The sequence below is a fragment of the Chrysochloris asiatica genome, unplaced genomic scaffold, assembly GCF_000296735.1.
Source record: "Chrysochloris asiatica unplaced genomic scaffold, ChrAsi1.0 scaffold00094, whole genome shotgun sequence".
In the NCBI taxonomy this organism is placed as follows: Eukaryota; Metazoa; Chordata; class Mammalia; order Afrosoricida; family Chrysochloridae; genus Chrysochloris; species Chrysochloris asiatica.
Genome location: NW_006408612.1, coordinates 977,468 through 1,001,044, shown reverse-complemented (window position 1 = coordinate 1,001,044; position 23,577 = coordinate 977,468). Strand labels below are relative to the sequence as shown.

General features: G+C 37.0%; 1 protein-coding gene across 1 annotated transcript in view; it reads left to right on the top strand.

Moving 5' to 3' along the window:
* Positions 1 to 23,577, top strand: part of TLK1 (tousled-like kinase 1) — a 174,194-nt gene that overhangs the window by 136,545 nt on the left and 14,072 nt on the right. Inside the window, exons 13-18 of the mRNA XM_006866616.1 lie at positions 13,876 to 13,973; positions 17,079 to 17,160; positions 20,890 to 20,981; positions 21,063 to 21,152; positions 21,575 to 21,744; positions 21,998 to 22,133. Coding sequence (XP_006866678.1) covers positions 13,876 to 13,973; positions 17,079 to 17,160; positions 20,890 to 20,981; positions 21,063 to 21,152; positions 21,575 to 21,744; positions 21,998 to 22,133 — 668 coding nt within the window. The remainder of the gene's footprint in view (positions 1 to 13,875; positions 13,974 to 17,078; positions 17,161 to 20,889; positions 20,982 to 21,062; positions 21,153 to 21,574; positions 21,745 to 21,997; positions 22,134 to 23,577) is intronic.

Below are 23,577 nucleotides of genomic sequence, written 5' to 3'. Positions count from 1 at the left end.
TCCACGGGAGAAAGATGAGGCTTTCTGTTGCCATAAAGACTTACAGCCTCGGAAACCCTGTACAGGGTCGCTATGGGTCGGAACCAACTCGATGGCACTTAACAACAACAACAACATACATATATATGTAATTACTCTTTCAGTTATGGCTTTTTACATGTGTGCCTTATGAAAATGTGTTCTATAAGATCTGAATTAGAAAGATGTTGAAATAGGAATTGGCTGTTTGAATTGAGGAAAATACTTAATTTTTAAAGACTTCAGAGGAAGATTTTTTTTACTTTTGTTGGTTGGTGGTTGGTTGATTTTAAAGCTTTCCTGGTACTTTGAAGATACTTGTTCTCTGTAAAACACTACAGTTTTTATAAAGTGAGATAATGCTTATAAGTTATATATGTGTAAACATTTATAAACTCTTCTAACCTACATGTTATCTACTTTCTCAGGGTTAGCCTTCTGCATTTTCTGTACTTACTCATTCTTTCTAATGCCTAGACCCTCTGTAATCTTGTTGTTTTCTTTTTTTTTCTATCTTTTTACCATTTACTGGACAGGCTTAGATTTCTAACTCTGCCTTCTTAACCAGTTTACAGCACAAATTTGTTTTGTTTCATTTTCTCCTTGAATGTTGTAATGAGTATTTTGGGAGACTGGATGAAGTAATGAAGCTGAAACATACTCTCATGTCTTGACTTCTCACACTCTCTTGGTAAGACTGAATGCATTACAAAGAAAGTTGTTGGTGATAAATAAAAACAATTGGGCAAGTTGTTCAGAGCACAAATAAAAATAGCATTTGCCTGCTTTCCATTGGGTATTAAATTTTGAATTGCACAATTAAATAATTAACAAAATTACATTTAAAAAGTAAATTAAAAATGATTTGGCATTATAAACCACAGTTATAAAATGGTGGTAGTGTGCTGTAGAGTCCATCGAGACTCAAGCGACCCTGAGGCTGTAAATCTTTACAGGAGCAGAAAACCCAATCTTTCTTCTATAGAACAGCTGGTTTTGTTTCGAACTGCTGACCTTGCGGTTAACAGCCCAACTTGTAACCAGAGCTACCAGAGCTCTTTACAGTTAGAAAATAAATCATTCTGTTTTCTGCAGAAGAGGTAGTAGATTGGAGGACTTTTAACACAGAGAACAGGTTTGAGTCAAGAGGAAAGGTATTACCACTTCTGTCTTATCAGCTCCTTGAACTCCTGGGTTTATTAAACTGAAATAAACTGGACTGTGGTTTGTAATTAACTGTATAGCTTCTGCCATCAGCTGATTCTGAACTCTTGAGTATTTGATGTTCGTGGAACCTGTACAGAAAATTTCCTTTTGGTGTATAAAGTTTAGGATTTAGATTTGGAGCCTGGCATACTCTTGCATTAACAGTGGTGACTCGTTCACTTACTTTCTAGCTCTCCCTTTAATAAATGTGCTTAATAGTTAGGCGGAATTAAGTTTATTAGCAATTTCCCTTTCATTGAGGGAAACTCATGATCTCTGGACATAGAATAATGAAAAGCCTATTTGCTTTTCTTGAAAAGGATCATTTATGACATGAATTACAGTTTATAATGCTAATCATCATCATAATTGAGTAGATATTTTAAAATACAAGAGGCCTGATGTGACACTGTAGAGTAAGCACTGAACTGCTAACAACAAGGTCAGAAGTTCAAACCCACCAGTGGGTCCTATGAGTTGGAACTGATTCGATGGCACTTAACAACAACAACTGAAATATGGAAAGGTATATTTAACATTGAATAAATAATCAAGTTTACATTAAGTAAATAGTAGAGTTCCGTTAATTTTCTATGCTGCCCTGTAGATTTAGAAACATAAGAGCTCCAAAGTTGTTGCATTGTGATTAAGAAAGAAAAGTTAGTGAGGCAGGAGTCTGTAAAAGTGACTAAAAGAAGTGAATAAAATAGTATTGTGAGAGTTGTCACCAAAAAGGAAAAGTAAACTTGGTTAAGGACTTGCCAGCTGTGTATTCTAAAATTAAGAAAATCACTGTCTAGCATCTTTTCAAAACAGAAGAAATAATTTAATTTAATATTTACTTTTTATTTAATATTGTTTTATGCAATTACTCTAATTTGTTTAAAAAATAATAAAAGCACTTTTATATACTCTATCTCACTGTGTTAGGTATTATCCCTACATTACAGCTGTGGTTACTGTAAGTCCTGACATTTACAAGGCATATATCCCCAAGATATCCAGGAATACCATTTTAGCATATACTTTCCCTCATAATAAAATACACTCAAATATGACTGTAAAAGTAAGAATTTTAAATGATGCCATGAGGGCCTCTAAGCTGAGACTATACATTGTGAGGTTTATTTTAGGCTTATTCATTCTGTAAGTGACTTATTTCTGCATGATACAGCTATAATTCAAATTCCTGTTTCAGCAGAATTACATAATACTACCTTTTATGGAATACATGCATTTGAAGAGACGTTGAAGCTATTCCTGAGTGAACATTATGTTAACTCTTTGAATGCCAAGATTTTTGTACATTTTTCTAAAATAATAGCTATTAGATGAAAAAAGCTAGGATTGGACTCTTTTCTCCTACTGCATTGGTTCTACTCATACTGTTTATTTATTCAGAAGAATAATTCGCTTGTAGTTTTCTTTGCATCTCAGAGTATTAAAGGGATTACTTTATCCTAATTCTTTTGGGAAACATTTCTTTCTTGTTCATTACAAAAAAAGAGTGGGCAGTTTTAAGTTAATTATCAAATTTTCACACACAAATACATTCTCTTTTACTCTCACATACTAACCTTCTTTGAGAATTATGTTAGGGACTATTGTACCATCTAGAATATTTCTTTATTACTAGCTGATGTATTGATTTTCACTCTCCAAGTGGTGTTTTTTGTCTTGTTTTAAATGTTTTATTGTGAATTATGTGATAGTTTACATGGGAGAACATCAGCTTTATATTCATTCTATCATATATCGTCTCATTGACGTGGTTACAATCCCCTCCATGCAAACCTTGCCCAGTGCCCCCCAGGTCTTCAGCACACAGTCGCTCTCCCTCTCTGGATCTAAAATCTCCAGCTGCTCCATTGCTCCACGTCATCATCTCTGGCTCCATTTCAAGCATCACTGCTTCTCTGGGTAGGGTCTCGCTCTCTGTTCTTCTCCCTTGATGGTCCTAGGGACCTCCGCTCCTAGACTGAAAAGTTAATCACTCCCCTCCTTGCTATAAAACGTCTACCTTTACATTTCCAACCCTCACAATCAGTCCTGATAATTATTCACTGTTGTATCACAAGAGACCCGTCTGTATTTCATTGCATCAGCCCCGGCTAGTCAGATTGAATACTACTCACTGGAGATTCTACCTTCCTCCAGGCCCTCTGGGTCTAGGTTCCCTCTTGAAAGCTTGTAAGCCACCAAGTGGTGTTTTTGTTTGTTTGTTTTCCTAAAGCTTTTATTGTGAATTGAGTGAGTGAAGGGTTTACAGGGCAGCTCATCAGTTTTACATTCAGCAAATCATTAAAATAATTACAATCCCCTCCATGCACCATCAGTTAACAATATTTACCTCTATTAGCTTTTTTTTTTTTTTTTTAATACACATACTGCATTGAAAATATATATTCATCTAAATTTCAAAGGGCACATTTTGCAAGCCAGCCTCCTGCTTGCAGGCACATTGCCTATAGTCCTCTACTGTCCATGGGCCTATAGTCCTCTACTGCTCTGTCTTTCCATGCCATCGCCTCTGCCACCATCTTTGTTGTCACTAATTTTCTGGTTAAGATTCCTCGCTCCTCTCGTGCTCTTCACTCTTGATAGCCCTAGGGTCCTCTGTTCCTCAAATTACAGATTAACTGATCCCACCTTTTAGTTATACCTGTTTTACATTTACAATTATGATAATTGTGTTACTTGCCATTAAACTTTATAACACTTACAGTTGAATCATTAAATCTATCCCTCTCATCACCAGACCTTTATGGACAAAAGGAAAACTGTTCAGTGGGAATTCTATCTTACCCTTTGGTTTGACACTACACACCCTCATGAAAGCTTATAAGCCAGCCACTTTGTGCCTTTGTTGTTGTTGTTGTTAAATGCCATTGAGTCAGTTCTAACCCATAGTGACCCTTTATAGGGTTTCAAAGGAGCAGTTGGTGAACTTGAACTGCCAATCTTGCAGTTCAAAAGGCTTTGCGGTCTGGCACATTAACCCACAGTGCCACACCAGGACTCCTGTAACCTCCCAATTTTGATACCCCAAATTTTAAGTTGCCCATCCCTATCAATCCAGTGAACTGGGTGGGGGTCCATGCTTGATCCTTGATATGAAGAGTCCTTGCCTTTTGGTTGGGATTTTAGGCAACTTCATGTATAATCAAAGGTCCAGTTCATCAGGTTGTATGTAGAAATTTACGCTTGCTCCCTATGTCAAACTTCTTTATTGTCATGTGGTCAAGTTCTGGTCAGTAAACTATTCAGGCTAAGTCCAATGGGTATTATCTGCAAGTTTGGGAAGTTTGGGAGTTCACATATACCGTCGCCCTCAAAGACCAGTTGACTGCTTTACTCTTAATTCTAGCCTCCAGTGGCTAGGGGGTCAGTGTCCTTGGGCTCAGAAGTTCATGTAATTTTGTTTATGGCGGTCAGCTGAAAAACTATGGGTATTTTTCTTTTTTTTTTTTTTTTTTTTGTAGAAAGTGTTGATACTCTTGAAATAATTGTATCTTTTATAATCTTAGGGATTTCATATAGCACAATTGTATGGGAGTCATGGTGTGGCATTCTGGAGTAATGCATCAGATTGCAAAGTCTTCTGAACTACAAGGTCGGTGGTTCAGGCTCACCAGCTGCACCTTGGAATCCCTATACAGGGTTGCTATGGGTTGGATTCGACTCAACGGTACTTAAAAACAACTACAACATATATATATAAATTATTCCAGAAAAAAGTAAAGTAGATTTTTTTTGCGACCAGTAATTACTTCACACACTTTCTAACTATCATTTATTAAAAGCTTATCATTAGAAAGAGAGTTATTTCAAATCTTTGCAAAGTGTTTCCTTTTAGATGAAGCTACTTCCCTACCTTTTTATATACTTGTGCCACTTATTGAATCTGTGGGTATAAGGAAAGTCACAAACCGTCTACCTGTTTGTTTCTATTGTTCCTGTTTTGGTACCAGTCTTGATAAGTTCTAGTTATGGGAACGCAATTTTTTCTTGGTTATTAGAGTTTCTAATAGTTTATTATTTGTATGGTTCATGCCATTAATTGGGAGTTTATGAAAACTATAGGGATGTGTTTTCCAAGGATTGTTACTAAATCAACTCTAAAAGAAGTAGCTCAAAAAAATCCCTGAGCACCCAACTTTTTTGTATTAGATTTTCTCCATAGTGGTGGTGTTGTTACGTGCAATAGAGTCGGTTCTGACTCATAGTCACCCTGTATAGGGTTTCCCAGGAGCAGCTGGTGAGCTTGAACCACTGACCTTGCAGTTCAAATCAACCTCGTGGTCTAGTACTTAATCCTACAGTGCCGCTTCAAGACTTCTCCATGGTCATTGTTGTATTTAAAGCATTCAGACTTAACAAATCATAATGCTTGTTTGGTGAGGAAGCAAAAGTTGAGAAAGTTTTTAGGATCCGTAAACTATATTGCACTGCTGGTGGTGGTGATGTTTGTGAAGTGAGCAGCATGTTAACACAGCATATGTGTTGCTGTTTATTAGCCAGTCTTCAATTCTTCTCATCTTGATTTTAAATACTTAGTTAGTTGGAGAGAATGCATATAGGTTTGACATCTTAGTATGGAACATTAAATAATGTAGGAACTGACTGTTAATTTATGAGGTTGTGTGTGTGTTATGTAACCCTGAATGTAAGTTCCATTAGTTTTATTGTACAAACATAACCAGTTTGTAATTGGAACAGGATTAGTCAAGAATCATCAACAGCACCACAAATGTATCTTTGCAAACTGAAGGAATCGACTAAACAATTTAGTCATCACAATCTACTAAAACAAAAATCACATCCAACATGCCACCTGATACCATTTCTTTCTCTCTCTCTCCTTTGCTCCTTGTGATGTGGCATTCATCTCTCCTTGTGCCTCCGTTCTGAAGAGATAACAGTATAGCAACAACTCTGCCACTGACCTCCTGTTCGTTCTCTGATCGATATTGGCACCTGCAAAGAGAAACAACCAGTATCAGGCAGCAGCAGCATCAGTATTAACCTTCCATGATGAAATCTTTACAGGTCAAGAACAAGTGCACAGCTCTTTGCTCACTCCTTCATGGCTGGCCATGCAACTTGTTGAAATGGAAGACAGTGGATTGTCTAAAGCCTTTTGAACAGTGGAGAATACAGGGCCTTGGTTTTAGGTGAATTGATTCCAAAATATCCTTGGAATTTGATATATTCCCATTGGTCTTTCTTTCTAGAATACCCTTGCTACCTCGTCTATCTAATCCTTAGCCTGACCACAATAAGTTTGCATATGTGACATTTCTTGTCACTTTAGGTTTGAATACAAATATGAAAATAATAAGTATAGTGCTGGAAGGTTTAACCTCTAAATAAATTTATGTGTTCACCTTTATGACATGACTACAAGAAATCTTTTTGGAGTTTTTCTCTCTGTTAAAACCAACATATTTTTGTATATTATGTGTTTCTGTAGAACATAAAAGAGGACAGTAGTAGGCAATATATTTCAGTGGCATTCTAGTGAGAACTCATTACGCTAGAAAAAGTCATTGCTAAGCCATTGTCCATGAAGGACATTATGAGCTATTCCTGACTTATGTAGGCAAGAAACATGTCAAGAAGAATGTTGGAATTCTAAGCTTGATGTTTTGTCTTTACTACTGCTTCCAGTTTTTTATAAATGGGTTCTATCAAAGATGACTGAGGGATCATGAAACTAGCTGTAGATAAAAATAATTCCCAATGTTTATAGTTTGCGTCCCACTATCAGGGAGCCCTGGTGTGGTGCTGTAGGGTAAACACTGTACTCTTAACTGCAATTGGCAACAGCCGGCAGTTCAAAAGCACCAGCCACTCCTCGGAAGCCCTACATAGAGTCGCTATGAGTCGGTACATATTCAACAGCACTTCACAGTAGCAGCAGCAGTTTGATACAGTAGATGATGTTCATTTACCAAAAGGAATATTTAGAGGTAAAATGTATTTGACTTCTTTAGTGTTTTTAATAGGAATCCAGCCACAGAAGCAATGGAATTCAAAAAAAAAAAAAAAAATGGAGAGGAACCTCAGAGGTTATCTTAGCTATTAGTTACAGTTGTTGTTGTTGTTGTTAAGTGCCGTCGAGTCGGTTCCGACCCATAGCGACCCTGTACAGGGTTTCCGAGGGTGTAAATCTTTACGGGAGTAGAAAGCCTCATCTTTCTCCCGCGGAGCAGCTGGTAGTTTCGAACCACTGACCTTAAGGTTCACAGCCCGATTCGTAACCAGCTCCTTTCCATTAACAATTCAGAGATTACCCTACAGTGCTACACCAGGACTCCAAGTGTCCCAGTAATTGTATCAAAATCCACATTTCCTCAAAAACAATTTTTTTTTCTAGTTCATTCAAAATACCTTCCACTATTGAAAAAGAAAAGCAGTAAATGATTTGATCTTGGAATAGTTAAAAGGTACAACTTAGTTCTAAACCATCTGCCCTCGTAACGATCCTCCCACTGCCCAAAAATAGCTATTCTTCAACATATAGTAAAGTCTGTCCTTTCCCCAAATTCTGGCCCACTCTCCCTGCACATACAGAGTTTCTAATCTGCCTGCTGATGGTGAAGGAGGAGTGATTTACAGCTGAAGCTTCAGTCACACTCATGTTCTAAGCATGTCACTTGATATTTGAGGAGTCTGGCTTATGGCTAAAGCATCGGCCCTACTCACTGCAAACAGGGCTTCTCCTGAGTGAGCCGCAAGTGTCTGAGGAGGCTTTGCTTCAAGCCGAAGCCTCACTCCCACTCCTCACGCTTGTTGGTCTTCTCCTCTGAGTGTGTCTACTGGTGGCTAAGAACTGACTTCTGGGCAAACCTCGGCAACACTCACTGCAAATACGTAGCCTCTCTCCTAAGCGTGTCCTCTGGGGCATAATGAGGACAGACTTCATGGCAAAGCTTTGTGCATGATCCTTGCACACATGTGGTTTCTCGTAAGTGTGTCCTCTGGTGGTGGAGGAAGCCTGCTTTCCATTTAAAGTTTTGGCCACACTCACTACAAACATAGGGTTTCTCCCCTGAGTGTGTCCTCTGGTGGTAAAGGAAGCCTGACTTCCACTGAAAGCTTCGGCCACACTTGTTGCAAACATACAACTTCTCCCCGGAGTGTGTGCTCTGGTGCTGAAGGAGGACTGATTTATGGGAAAACCCTCGGCCACACTCACTGCAAACATAGGGCTTTTCACCTGAGTGTGTCCTCTGGTGTCTGATGAGCCCTGACCTGTGGAGAAAGCCTTGCCCACACTCCTTGCAAATATGTGGCTTCTCCCCTGAGTGTGTCCTCTGGTGGTTAAGGAAGCCAGACTTCCAATTAAAGCCTCGGCCACACTTACTGCAAATATACAACCTCTCCACTGAGTGTGTCCTCTGGTGGTAAAGGAGACCTGACTTACGGATAAAGCCTCGGCCACACTCACAACAAATATAGGGCTTCTCCCCTGAGTGTATCCTCTGGTGCTGAAGGAGGTTCCATTTCCGGTTATAGTTGTAGTCGTTGTTATTAAGTGCTGTCAAGTTGGTTCTGGTTCATAGAGACCCAGTTCTGATTCATAGGGTTTCTGAGGCTTTAAATCTTCGTGGGAGTGAAGATGAGAAAGCCTCATTATAGTTAATTCAAGTTTGGAAGTTCAGTCCAAAGATCACTTTTCAGACAAAAAAGAAAATGGTTGCTTGATCACTGGCATCTTCCCAATCAGAACTATAAATATATACCATTTACATGCATAGAAATGACAGCATAGAAGACTCTTCAAATTAAAACTAGAAAGTAAACTTTTTAAATAAAACTTACAAGAATATATGGAATTCACCAGCATCCTGAAAAAGAAGGTCTACACTAGACTAAGTTAATGTTCATATCAATAAAGGGGAAGGCATTATATAGGAAAGTCAACAAAAAAACAGAGGCAGAGGAAATCACTAGGAGGCGTGCAAGAGTTATAGGATGCGGAGGTTCATATTACATACTCTTATATACACAATCCTGCAATAACGGTGATCTACGAACTCTGATAGTGTAGTGGTTACGAATCAGGCTGTGAACCGCAAGGTCAGCTGTTGGAAACTACCAGCTCTTCCATGGGAGAAAGATTAGGCTTTCTGCTCCCATAAAGACTTACAGCCTTGGAAACCCTGTATAGGGTCGCTGTGATTCGGAACTGACTCCACAGCACACAGCCATCCAGCCAGCCACAAGTGAGTGCATGGATAGACACGTACGCTGAACAGGTGTTGGAGAGAGAATGAGACTATACTCAGTAATATGGAAGGGTCTTAAAAGAGTTTGTGGAGAAAAGGAGTTAAAAGAGAATGGAATTTTACCATGGTCTTTTTGAAGTCCCCCTGGTATGTATATGGGTTTGACAGGATATTTCTCTATGTGTACTTGCCTGTGCTGCAAATACATCCATGAACGTGGTAGAGCATACAGGGGACAAAGTTACGAAAACTTCTTAGACTTAACCAGACCGTGGGCCTAAGAGCTGGGGAGCATAGACTCAGGGGACACAAAGATCAACTGGCATGATAAAAAATAATTTCAGATTTTGCCAATCAGATGCCTTAGTACATTCATTTCTTCCTGGAAAGATAGATTATTTTTGTGTTTTGCTTAAATAGAGTAGGGAACTGACAGAATAAAAACCTGCCCATCTTAACAATCAGTCCTATTTAGGGGTGTGTTTAAATAGACTCAAACATACCAACAGTCATGATAACATGATGGCACATACCGGGTCATATTTTGTTCTGTTATTCATAGGTTGGTAGAGTCCTGTTGTGGTGCTGTAGGATAACCAACCACAAGGTTGATATGAACCACAGGTTCCAGGGATTCAAACTCAACAGCCGTTCCTCAGAAACCATTTACAGGGTTGCTTTAAGTTGGAACTGACTTAAGGGCACTTAACAGTTACATAAGGTCCATATGAATCAGAGCCCATTTGAACAGCAAATGTATGTATGCATTTGAAAAGAGAAGGAAACTTGCCTTTCTCTCAAGGAAATGAAATGCCCAAAACCAAAAGCCATTTTCATCTAGTCAATTCCAACTCTGTAGCACAGACTAGCATCCCTACAGAACAGAATAGAGCTACTCCTTAGCGTTTCCAGGCCTGTAAACTTCTGTGGAAACCAGCTGCTGCATCTTTCTCCCGAAGCACGGCTGCCAAGTTTGAACCACTGTCCTTTTGGTTGGCAGCCAAGTGTTTTTACCACTGTGCCATCAGAGCGCCTTAAATGAAGTACAGAAGAGAAAATGTCAGAAAAACACTAATCATAAAAGGTTCTAAAGTAGTTCTATAAGCCAGTTAAACCTTGCTTGCTGAAAGAGAAGAGGACTTAAAACATTTACTGATGAAGAAGAGCACAGCATTTGGTATGGATTACATCTTAATGTAAAGAAAACAAAAATTCTCACCACTGGACCAATTAAACAACATCCGTATCAATGGAGAAAAGATTGAAGTTGTCAAGGACTTCCTTCACTCTTCTTGGATCAACTATCAACATTCCCGGAAGCAGCAATCAAGAGATCAGATGATGTATTGCATTAGGCAAATCTGCGGCACAGGAGCTTTTTAAAGTGTTGAAGAGCAAAGATGTCAGCTTGAGGACTAAGGTGCGCCTGACCCAAGAAGCCATGGTGTTTTAGATAACCTCATATGCATGCGAAAGCTGGACAGTGAATAAGGAAGACCGTAGAATAATTGATGCCTTTGAGTTATGGTGTTGGAGGAGAATATTGAAAGTGCCATGGGCTGCCAAAAGCACCAATAGATCTGTTTTGGAAGAAGTGCAGCCAGAGTGCTCCTTGGAGACCAGGATGGCCAAACTTCATCTCTCATACTTCAGACATATTGTCAGGAGGGACCAGTCACTGGAGAAAGGATATCATGTTTGGTAAGGTGGAGGGTCAGAGAAAAAGACAAAGACCCGCAATGAGATGGATTGGCCAAGTGGCAGCATGGATGGACTCAAGCGTGGCAACAGTGGTGAGGTTGGCACAGGATCATGTAGTGTTTCATTCTGCTCTGCATAAGGTTGCTATGGGTCAGTACTGACTCGATGGCACCTAACAACAACAACAATGTAGCTGATTGGATTGACTCCCTTTTACTTGTAATAATCTTGTCCTAACAGTGACATGCATATTAGGATTCTATAATGATTTCAGATCAGTATTAAACATTGGTCATCCTAGCTTCTTCTGAGCAGGGTGAACAAGATTAATTCTAAATGTTGGCGCAGAGTTTAATAGTCTCAAATCAGTTGTTGTTAAATGTCAGGTAATCTGCACCAAAGATAAAGTGATTGTATTCTAGGCTTTTGTACTGTTGTGTCGGGCCAAAACTGAGCTTTGCGTCTTCTAAAAGACAAAGGTACTAGAGAGTATTACCGTAGCATTTACGTTGAAAAGTTTACTTTTTTCCTTGGTGACTTTTGAGAGAAGTTCTTAGAGCTGAAAAATTATTTTTTCCCAAAAGTCACTTTGTTTTAAGGTTCTAGATACTATAGAATAAATACTGAGTTATAAGATGAAAGATTTAAATATATTTCACCGATTATGGAAGATTTGTGTTTATCTGTATGTAAGGCTTGGTTATATTTTCCTCCTTGGCATTTCTTTTTAAATACCTAGAATTCATATTTTTTTCTCTCTCTCTCTCTTGCTCTGACACTTTCTTGCCAGTAGAATATTCAAAATGGAATAAAGCTTACTTGTGCTCTCACTTTGTAAGATTTTATGGGATGCTTTTGACATGTTTTATAGATGGAAAAAAAACCTTTCTTAAATTTACTAACATAGATACACATTTTGCTTTCTTTAATACTTATTTTGTGATGTTAATTACTGTCATTATACCCAAAGCTGTAAAAGAATTCTAATTGTATATATATACATCATAATCTGGTTGAATCTCGCAATTGTACATTTATGACATAATAAAATTTAACTTCTGTAAATTCACTGGTTAAATAGTATCCCCAGTCCATAATTTCAAATAAAATTGAAAACAAGAATTTCAGCTGGCATTCTAATAGGCACTTCAAATTTTGATCAGATTGTTTAAAATTACACCAGCTTATCACATGTTGAAGAGCATGCTTCATCTGTAAGAATCAGTTAATGAAGAGAAAAAAATTACTGTTTCCTAGATTTCCTGGTATAAATAAGTTTAGATTCTTTCATATTTAGGGCATAGTTTTATGTTGTCAGTTCTTACTCAATTTTATAATTCTTTTCTAACTAAGGTTAGAAAAGAGCCACATTAAATGAAGAACTGTCAGTTAAACTAAGACTATTTATTGTACATATTTTAGAAAAATATCCAAAAGACATTCTAGAAAAGTTTTTCCGTTTTAAAATTTATTTTGAAAGTTTCTATTTGTTATGTAATACCTAAATCTACGTTAAATATCGCTACAAGTTTTGGTTGAATTTCATTTTGAAATCATAAAAATAGCCTCAAGGGTCAAGTGGAATGCAAGCAACATAATTAGAGTTAGTTTTTTAATCTGTGAATGAAGTAGTAATGTTTACAGTTTTCAAGTAAATGTTAGAATTACTCATTTTTTGAGGTGTAAAGGGTTTAAAAAAAATCAACACTAAAAGAAAATAGAAAGTCATAGAAGAGATATATGCTGTGTTCAGAAATAACCTCTGTTCCGCATTATCTCAAATTGTTCATTGTATTGTGCACATATTTACTTTGAAGTAACAGATTGTAAGTAATGTATTGCTTATTTACTCAATAAATACAGGCTCCAAAAATATATAATTGAGCATTTATAGAACTGTCTACTGAAATACCCATCCTTACAGTACTACTATTAATGTTGACTAATTTATATGATGTGGGTGGTAATGGGTAGTTACGTTTATTTATTTGTCTAGATATTTAGTTAAAAAATAAAAATTTGTATTGCAACATTAAAAAACTAATACTAATAAAAATATCTATATGAAATGAATGCTAAATTTCTTTAGGATTTGCCTAGTTAAGAGGATTTGGTAAGTGAGGTTCTACTTTAGCAGGCTGTAACATTTTTAATGTCTCTTTAGGACTACAAAAAGATTTATCAGTAATAAATGGTCAGATTGTGTGTGTTGTGTGTATTTATGTAGTTCAGATATTCTGAAGTCTGGGAATAATTAGCAATTTTGTCTTCTCACCTTCTTTCTCTGAGCTGTTATAAAATATCTTTATTTCATTTTCTTTGTTTTATACTAGTATATTATTTCCTCTTGAATTAAAATCTGAATGGAAGAGAAATAAAAATTTCAGCTTGTTTTGTGTTCTATGTTGTTTTTAGACTACCTTGCCATCATTTCCTATGTAGACATAATAAAAATAGATTTCTTATAGTCAGAATAAAACTCAGCATCTCATTAGAGAGATTTTTATCTGGAGTATGGTTTCCTGAAATAGGCTTTTGCCTTATCTCTTTCCATCTCTCAGGTTTTGAAAAGAGCACTTTAGTCTTTTAACTCAGTGGTGCTTTATAATATAATATTCTTACCATCTCTGTAAAAAATGATGCATGCGTGAAAAATACCTTTTTTGTATCAGAAATAAATTGAGCTTGCTATATAGTCCCCTCTCTTCATTTTCAGGAAGAGGCAGAAATCCAGGCAGAACTTGAACGTTTGGAAAGAGTCAGAAATCTTCATATTCGAGAACTCAAAAGAATAAACAATGAAGATAATTCACAGTAAGTCATTATTTGTATTTTACATTTTGCCTGATTTTTTATTTTAGGTTTTTTTTTAAGCTATGGAGCTCCATACTTCTTTGTTGGATGGCAGACAGGAATTATATAAATTATTATGCCTCAATAATTATAGATGCATTGACTCACCTAGTCTAAGGCAGTGGCCTCTTAACTATTAAGTCATCTTTCCCTCTTGCCCCTAAATTATCCCTATGCAGCCACTATTGATCCTTTAAAAAAATAAAATAAACATGATTATGTCACTTCTTCCTCAGATTACTAAAGGTCTTAAATGATCTTCTCAGGTCCCTGGCCACTCCCATTTTCCTTACCTCCCCTGGACACCTGGCCTCAAACATGCCAAGTGCAGTCCCATCTCCGGGCTTTTGTTCTGGCAATTTCCATTGTATGGAATGTTCTTTTTCTAAATATCTGTGTTGTTGTTAAGTGCCATCAAGTCAGTTCCGACCCATAGCGACCCTGTACAGGGTTTCCGAGGGTGTAAATCTTTACAGGAGTAGAAAGCCTCATCTTTCTCCCGCGGAGTGGCTGGTAGTTTCGAACCGCTGACCTTAATTTAAGGTTCCCAGCCCGATTTGTAACCACTACACTACCAGAGCTCCTAAATATCTGTGTAGTTGCTCCTTATTTCATTAGAAATAGGTACTAGAGAGGATATCCCTAAGCTACCTTATCTAAAATACAGTCCTCTCCCTGCTGCAGTCCAGGAGTTCTTTTGGTATCCTTATCCTGATTTTTTTTCATAGTATTTATCATTGTCTGGAATTATACCTTTATTATTTTAGTTATTTACTATTTGTTTCCTCCCACTATAATGTAAGCTAATTATAGTCCTTGTCTTGAACCCCTGGATATCAAAATGAGTACCATAGATATAAAGTACTAAAGAAAGGGATGTCAGGAATCCTGGTGTGGCACTGTAGGATAAGTACTGGACCTCACGGTCATTTGATTTGCAAAATCATTGTTTCAAACTTATCAGCTGCTCCTTTGAATCACTAAACAGGGTCTCTATCAGTTGTAACTGACTCAACTGCTCTTAACAACAACAAAGAAAGTCAAGAGAAGGAGAATACCTGTGGACTGGTAGATAGTTTAAACCAATCTTCCTGGAAATAATAGAAACAAACTAAGCAAGGCAGTAGATGATGTTGTAGGATTAGCGCTGGACACAAAGTCAGCCTTTCATACCCTGCTCCTATGAAGATTTACAGCCTCAGAAACCTGTACAGCATCACTAGAAGTCAGGATTAACTGGATGGCAATGGGTTAAAAGGGAAGGGCATATGTGCACAGACTGTCTTTAAGACTAGTCATTCAATTTTAAAGCCTCTTGACTTACATTGTTGTTAAGTGCTGTCAAGTCCCAATTCATAGCAACCTTGTACAGGGCTTCTAAGGAGCGGCTGGTGGGTTTGAACCACCGACCTTGAGGTTCAAATTTCTGCTGTGAGATTTGAATATCTTACTTAGAAGAAGACTTGTTTGTAATTAGTAATGTATGTGTGATTCATAAATACATAGATTATTCCAGCATGTGAGGTAGATGAAATAATAGAATTATGGACTAGGCTAAATTTTGCCAAACTGCGACTTTTTTAAAAACATTTTTAAAACTAAAATTAGCATATCAGTTATGTTCAAACTTGTTTGTAGGTATAGATGTAGCCTAAATGATGAGAAGTAAATGAATTGTCACTTAAAACTAAACACGATCATGTTTCATTTATAAATTATTTAAGAGATAATTTTAAATTACCGAAGCTGTATTCAACTGATTTTGAATAAAATAATAGAATTTAATGCCATAATTGGAGTCCTGGTGTGGCACTGTAGGATAAACACTGAACTGGTAAACCACAAGATCAGTGGTTCAAGCCCACTAGCCACTCCTTTGAAACCCTATGAATGGTTAGTTACTGTGAGTCAAAACTGACTGGACAGCACTTAACATAAGTGCATAATTGTAGCAAAACTAGAAAGCTAACATTGGCTTGTATATTTTTTTGTACTGTAGATAGTGCATAGTTTGAAAATACATTTTTACTAAGTCTTGTCATATTCCCATGTCGACCTTGGGAAGTTCCTTAATCTCTCTTTGCCACATTGTTCTCTGTAATGTAGCTGTAGTAGAGAAAGGATTGATGAGTTAGTATATGTAAGCACTTAATACATTGTAACTGCAATAAATGTACAATAAGCACTGGACTGGGAATTACACAGTCTAGTTTGAGTCTGCCAGCCCGCTCCTCAGGGAAAAAGATGAGGCTTTCTGCTCCCTCAAAGATTTAAATCCTCAGAAACCCTACATAGGGTCTCTGTGAGTCAGAAGCGATTAGACGGCACTTAACAACCACAGTAAAAGTAGCTGTAGTATTGTCTATATGTGTTTTGTTTCGTTTTTTAACTTTACTTTTTTGAATTGGAAATTAAATTTTTATTTTATGAAAGTCCAAAGACTGAAATTTAATCATGATGAAGACCAATTTATTATAAATAACATTAATGATTGGTCAATATTATAAACTCTTGATTAACCCTAATTCCAATATGCAAGCATATATTTCCAGGGGAAGTAATTCTTGCTGGATAGATAGAAGGTGTCATCAAGCTCACAGTGGTGTGGGGGGTTGTTAGGTTTCTGTAGGAGTGCATAGTAGTTACAAGTCGGTTTGCTAACCTCAAGGTCAGCAGTCTAAAACTACCAGCCACTCTTCAGGAGAATGGTGAAGCTTTCTGCTCCTATGAAGACTTACAGCCTTGGAAACCTTATGCAGGGTCGCTGTGAGTTGGAAACCAACTCCAGGACACATAACCACCACCACCACCATAGGAGTACTGGAATTGGTTACTGAATCGAATATTTAGCTATAGTAGGTAAATGCCATAAGAACCAAAAACCTAAGATGGAAAATAATCATGCAGGTAGAGAAGTAGTAGATAAAAGAAATAAGAAAGCGTTCAAAATGACATTCTCAGTTATAGTGTAGTAACAGAAAGAAAGAGTTAAGAGTGGAATAATGAGTGGGAAAGGAATGGTTTTTTGTATGTTTTAATTTACATGAGTGTTTTTCCCTCCTGTAGGTTCAAAGATCACCCAACGTTAAATGAAAGATATTTGTTACTTCATCTGCTTGGTAGAGGTGGCTTTAGTGAAGTATATAAGGTAATATAAATTTTATTCTATTCTTCAGACTGATACAGCAGATACTGAAGTATGTGCTTAAGAAGCATTTGTCTTTTGTTTATTGATTTTATGCCCTGATTCTCATAGTGAAATAAGAGTTTAAAGACTATCCTTGTACCTGCAAAGTTCCTCTGAAACTTGGTATCTAGTCCATTAGCCAGTCACCTGCTGATATTAACAACTGTTTGAATGCAGATAGGCAGGTAGCCATTTAAAACAATACATATGTCTATAAAAATTGTATCCTTTAATTTAGAAATATGTCAGAAACTTTACAAGTCCTTAGTTTACCTGCATTTCTACCGTTTTTAAGGCAAGTCTATGAGTATAAATTTAGAAATTTTTCTTATTCACATACCTTTGTTTTCTACCTGTCTACCTTTTTTCCCCACAGAATGCCTTTTTTCTCCACTTTTAAGTATCAGAGTCCTGAGTCCTACTTTTTCATTCTGTATTTGCTCTCTGGAAGATATCCACTTTCATTCCTTGAGTTATGCCATCTATGTGATTTCACCTTTAATGTAACTTTTCTTCTGAATTCATGCCTGAATTACCTGACTTGCCTATTAGCCTCACATTGTATGCGTCATAGACACCTCAAACTCACATCTGAAATAGAAATCATTTTCCTCTCGTACAAAACCCCTTCTTCTAACACTGTTCCCTACTTCAGTGGATAGCATTGTCAGTCATCTGCCCAGTACCTCAAGTAAAAAAAAAAAATTAGAAGCTTTCATTTCCCTCAACTGCCTTCCACCAATATATAACCAGTCCCTGGTGCCTGCTGTTGTTGTTAATGTCATTAAGCACTCCCCAATCCGTTGATGACCCTTTCTTCTTCTCTGTCTCTGCTGCTCAGGGCCTCATTGTCTCTTGCCTGCTGAGACAACCTGTTTCCTCAGAGCTTCTTAGCTGGTCCTTTCTTTGGGGTATTGCACTTCTTCAGTTAATTTTGTAGACACCAGCCTACAAAGGGTACCTGACCGTTCTGTTGATTTAAAAGACCCAGTGGACTCTCATTTATTTTTAGTTAGGAGCAAGTCATATTGAAGGTCACATTCTCACCTTCAACTTCAGTTCTTTTAGAAGCTTCCCTGACCCTCGGCATCTCAGCAGATTCGGTCTGCCTTTGCTAAGCTTCTAGTAATGCTTTGTACTTCATTGTATATCAGAATTGTTAGTGGTGAAGAAACTAGTCAGATGGGGCTCAATTCCTGATTAATGCTATTTACTGTGTGAACTTGGACTTATTACTTATCCTCTGCCTTGCTGTCTTCATTAGGGAGTTTTGCTAATACATGCAAGTCACATAGAACAGTGGTGCTTAGTAACTGTAAACTGTCATTATTTGGGAGTTCCCGGATGGTGCAGATTGTTATCCAGAGGTGCCTCAGAAGACAGGCCTGGTTGGCTATTTGCTTCCACAAATTCACATGTTGAAAACTCTGGTGCAGACATACATGGGATCACCATGGGTCAGAATCAACTTGGTGGCCACTAACAACATTATTGTTATTAAGAATCCTTTTTGTTAAATGACTCAGACTGCATCCTTGGTTTCCTGAAAACTTTTTAGATTGTTTGTTTTGACTCTAGAAAAAATTACAGGATTTGGAGTCTGAGAACTTTAATTCTGATCTTGGTTCAAGTACTTACTATGTATTGTTGTGTTTTGTTTACTTGAACAAGTCATTAAATGATGGTTACACCTTCCTCACCCAGCAAAAATGATCTTTGAGCATCTTTTTCAATTCCTTTTGCTCTGACTCTAATGTTTTGCGACAGTGGTGTGGTTCTGTGGTAGAATTCTATGCTGGAGACCCAAATCTGATTGCTCTCCAATTCACGTTATGTTAGCCACCTGTCTGGCAGTGGAGGCTTGCGTGTTGCTGTGAAACTGAACAGGTTTGGGTGGAGCTTTCAGACTAAGACAGACTAGAAAGAAAGGCCTGAAGAATCTCAACGGTCCTGCTTGTAGCCAATCATGGGGATGGTGCAGGACTAGCCAACGTTTTGCTCAGTTGTGCATGGGATCTCCATGCATTAGGGGCTGACTGTACAACAACTAGCAATGGTAGTTCATCTTCAGGCACTTAATGTTTAAAGTAGGCTTTCCCAGGCAACCAGGTAGGAAATAACGATTCTATTGGCTCACCTTGGATCTAAAACTAACTTGAATCTAAAAGCTGCCAAAAGTAGACAGTTCACATTGTCTCAGCCTAACTATTGCCCAGCTTCTGTGCCTTGTAATGGCTTTCATGATGTCCTCTGCCACTGATTTTAGCCCCAGCCCTATAGATAGGACTTTTCAAGAAAAGGCTTATGTAAAAACTAGAAAATGCAAATTGTCACTCGTGATTTGAGAACCTACCAAACTGACCTAAATACTAAAACTACAGTTCACAGTCCCTAAAAGGCATTGTTGCCAGATCCATTGGAAACAAATAAAACCAAGTGTAAGTCAAGAAACACAGACTTATCTCTTATTTAATCAGTGGCTGATTGTCATATTAGCTTCATGGGAAACTATATCCCCACTCACCTAATTATGGAAAGAAAAGATAGTGAATTATTATAATCAGTATATACTGATAATTAACTTTTTACTAGTGAAACGCTTACAATTTTATTTCCTTCTGTTAACCTTTATTACAATTGCCTTTGAATTTTTTATCTTTTATACTTGTTTGCTTTACTTCTCACATGACTTTTTTTTTTTTAATCTTTTCTGTTACTTTGAACTTTCTTAATCTAATGTAAGGAGTCCTGATGGTGCAGGCATTTGGCTGCTAACCCCAAGGTCAGCGGTTCAAATAGTAGATATTTATTAAAACTGTGGAGTCCTAGTGTGGCGCTGTAGGATAAGCACTGAGCTGCTAACTGGAAGGTCAGCAGTTCAGCCCTATGTGGGGTCAACTACTGTACCCTATATTATGATTGGTGACATACTTTAATAATTTTGTGACACTTGCTATATTGTTTTACCCTTATTGCTTCTATTTAGGTTAAATTGTTGTTAAGATCTTTCTCTTAGAGGAAACTAGTAAAGTATTTTAGGGTGGAGTGATACATTGTCTGGGATTTGCTTTAAAACTACTCCAGGGGAATAGGTAGGGGAAGGAAGCATGAAGAATAGGAAGTATATGAATCAAGACTGACACAATATTGATGATTCTTTTAACTAGATGGTGTAGCAGGTACACAAGGATTTATTATACTATTCCCTACTTAGGTATGTTTGAACATTTTCAAAATAAAAGTTTGGAATTTTTTTAACCAGTTGGAAATTTGTTAGGAACTTAGCAGTTTTCACAGAAGTAGAAAAGAGGTGGAGAATTAATAGCAAAAAGTAACAGAAAAAGGTTTGCTTTATCCAGCCCACATAAAGCCTTACAGCCATCTGTTTTCCTGACTGCTGATTGCTATTGCCAGTGTAGAGATGCAGGTCTATGTTAAAAGCAAATAATAAAGCTTGAATATAAAAATTCAATTAGGTGCAGTGTTCTGTTTTATCACCATGGAATTTGTATCTCATTTTAGATAACGTGTCACTGAACTATATATAGTCTTAGCTGAGATGATTGCTAAAAACTGTAATGTGTATTCTAATCCAGTATTATTGCAAAAATTATCACCAGTGTATTTTTTAAATCTCTTAAGTCATTTAGCTAGTATTTGGTCATATCTGTTATTTGTCTTTAATCCTAGGCTTTTGACCTTTATGAACAAAGATATGCTGCTGTGAAGATCCATCAGCTTAATAAAAGTTGGAGAGATGAAAAGAAAGAAAACTACTACAAGTAAATATGAATACTTTATTATTCTTATAAATAGAAAAAAAATTATATGATATGGAGAATTAATATATTCTCTTCCCTTAGACATGCCTGCAGAGAGTATAGAATACACAAAGAACTGGACCATCCCAGAATAGTTAAACTCTATGATTATTTCTCTTTGGACACAGATACGTAAGTGACTTAAAGGATTTCATTTTTAAGAAAATCTTAAAGTGTTGTAGTAATGAAATAAAATCTATATGAGACCTGATTTCAAATAAATACAGTGTATATATTATCAAATACAGAAAACGCTTAAATAAGATAACTGTATCTGTTAGTTATCTTTTGACTATGTTATTATTTTCCATATTATGTGTAAAAGATCATTGCTTTCACAGTCTCTATTCTGTGACAGTGATGTTGTTGTTGTTAAGTGCCTGATTCTTAGCAGCCTTGTTTAAGGCTTTCGAGGAGCAGCTGGTGAGTTTGAACTGCTGACCTGTGGTTTGCAGTCCAGTGCTGAAATATATACCTTATTATATTTCTCCATTGTGATTCTTAATTATAGGATACAATATGTGATTCTAACTTTTTTCTCTTTGGTGTTATAGGTTTTGTACAGTGTTAGAATACTGTGAAGGCAATGACTTGGATTTCTATCTGAAGCAACATAAATTAATGACAGAGAAAGAAGCTAGGTCTATTGTAATGCAGATTGTGAATGCACTAAGATATCTCAATGAGATCAAGCCCCCTATTATACATTATGATCTTAAGCCAGGTAAGTAATGAATGTGTCTATTAGTTTTTTAAGCTATGAAAAATACAGATTTTTAAAGTCATAATAAGTCATCTAAAATCATACTTTTAGATTCTGTTTTTAAAACGTCAATGGAATACTAGTAGAACTGTAAGTGTTCTTGTTTTATCACCACATTTTAAATATACGCTTACTTCCTTAAAGTGAGCCTAAGTGCTAGCGATAGAGTTTGTTATCTATATTTCATTAAAAGATTCTTATATTTTGTTCATAGGAAACATCCTTCTGGTAGATGGAACAGCATGTGGGGAAATCAAAATCACTGATTTTGGTCTGTCCAAGATTATGGATGATGATAGTTATGGTGTAGATGGAATGGATCTAACTTCCCAAGGAGCGGGCACTTATTGGTAAGAGTGTTCCCTGATAGTCCAATATTATCTCGATTTGTAACTCTCCTAGTCTTCAGTGAGAATTGAGTTTTTGTTTTCGTGTAGCCTTTAAGATTGCTGCAGTGAGGGTAGTGCTGCTATTGTTATTCTTTTTTCATCTACTCATAGTTGCAGATATCAGGAAGCTGGAGAGAGACTGACATTAGCAAATGACTTCAGTAGCCGTCAGCCAGAAGCTTCTAACATGGAGAATTCATGAATGTTTCCGCTACAGTGTTGGGGGATGTTTATCATGAATACAAATGTTTGTAAAATATGATACCTTAACTATTACAAACACTAACCATGAGCATCAGGCTATTTCTTTAAGGGCTTGTGGTTGCGGTTTTTGTTGGGCGTGGAATCAGGTGGGGATAAATTGGGCATATTCTTAGTCTTTGAACTTGCCTCTCAGAAATTCTTTTAATGAGTATACACATATAGACGTAAATCTAAATAGAACTACAGGCTCATAGATATAACTTTAAATGAGTGTGATCACATTCCCAAGTTGCTGTTAAAAATCATTAAATTTAAGTAACTATGCCAAGGCTTGGGTCAGATACACCTTTGCTCTTGAATACTTTAAAGAGTAAACACTAAAGTACTTACGTAAATACTGGTAATTAGAATGTGATGATTGTAAACAAAAAGGAAAGATCAGTAGTTTGAAAATACAGCCTTATTGATACAAAGGATGCTGGGGACTGCATGATAGAATTTTATAAGACCAATAACATTCATTGCTAATACTTTTTTTAAACACCAAATGGAATACACAGAAATCACATTGACTACATCTGTGGGAAGAGACAGTGGAAAAGCTCCATAGTATCAGCCAAAGCAAAACCAGGGGCAGACTGAGAATCAGATCATCAGTTGCTCGTATGTGAGTTCAGGCTGAAGCTGAAGAAAACTAAAACAAGTTTACGAGAGCAAAATGTGACCTTGAACATACCTCACCTGAACAGATTTGTTGCAATAAACACTAATGACCGAAGACCAGAAGAGTTGTGGGATGACATCAAGAACATCATACTTTGAAAGTAAAAGGTTATTAAAGAGACAGGAAAGGAAAAAAGGCCCACAGGAGAGATTCTGAAGCTTGGTGCTAAAGTGACTGGAGGAAGTAAAAGAGCTGAACAGACTTTCGAAAGGGCAGCTTGAGAAGACAAAGTATTATAATGAAAGTGCAAGGACCTGGAGTTAGAAAACTAAAAGGAAAGAATGCGCTCAGCATTTCTCAAGCTGAAAGAACTGAAGAAAAAAATTTAAGCCTTGACTTGTATTAGGGATTCTGTGGGCAAAATCTTGAATATGCATAAAGCATTAAAAAAAGATAGAAGGAGGCAGAGAACAAACAAGATGGCGGATTGGGTGGACGTGCGGTAAAGGAGCTCCGCCAACAACAACACAAAATACC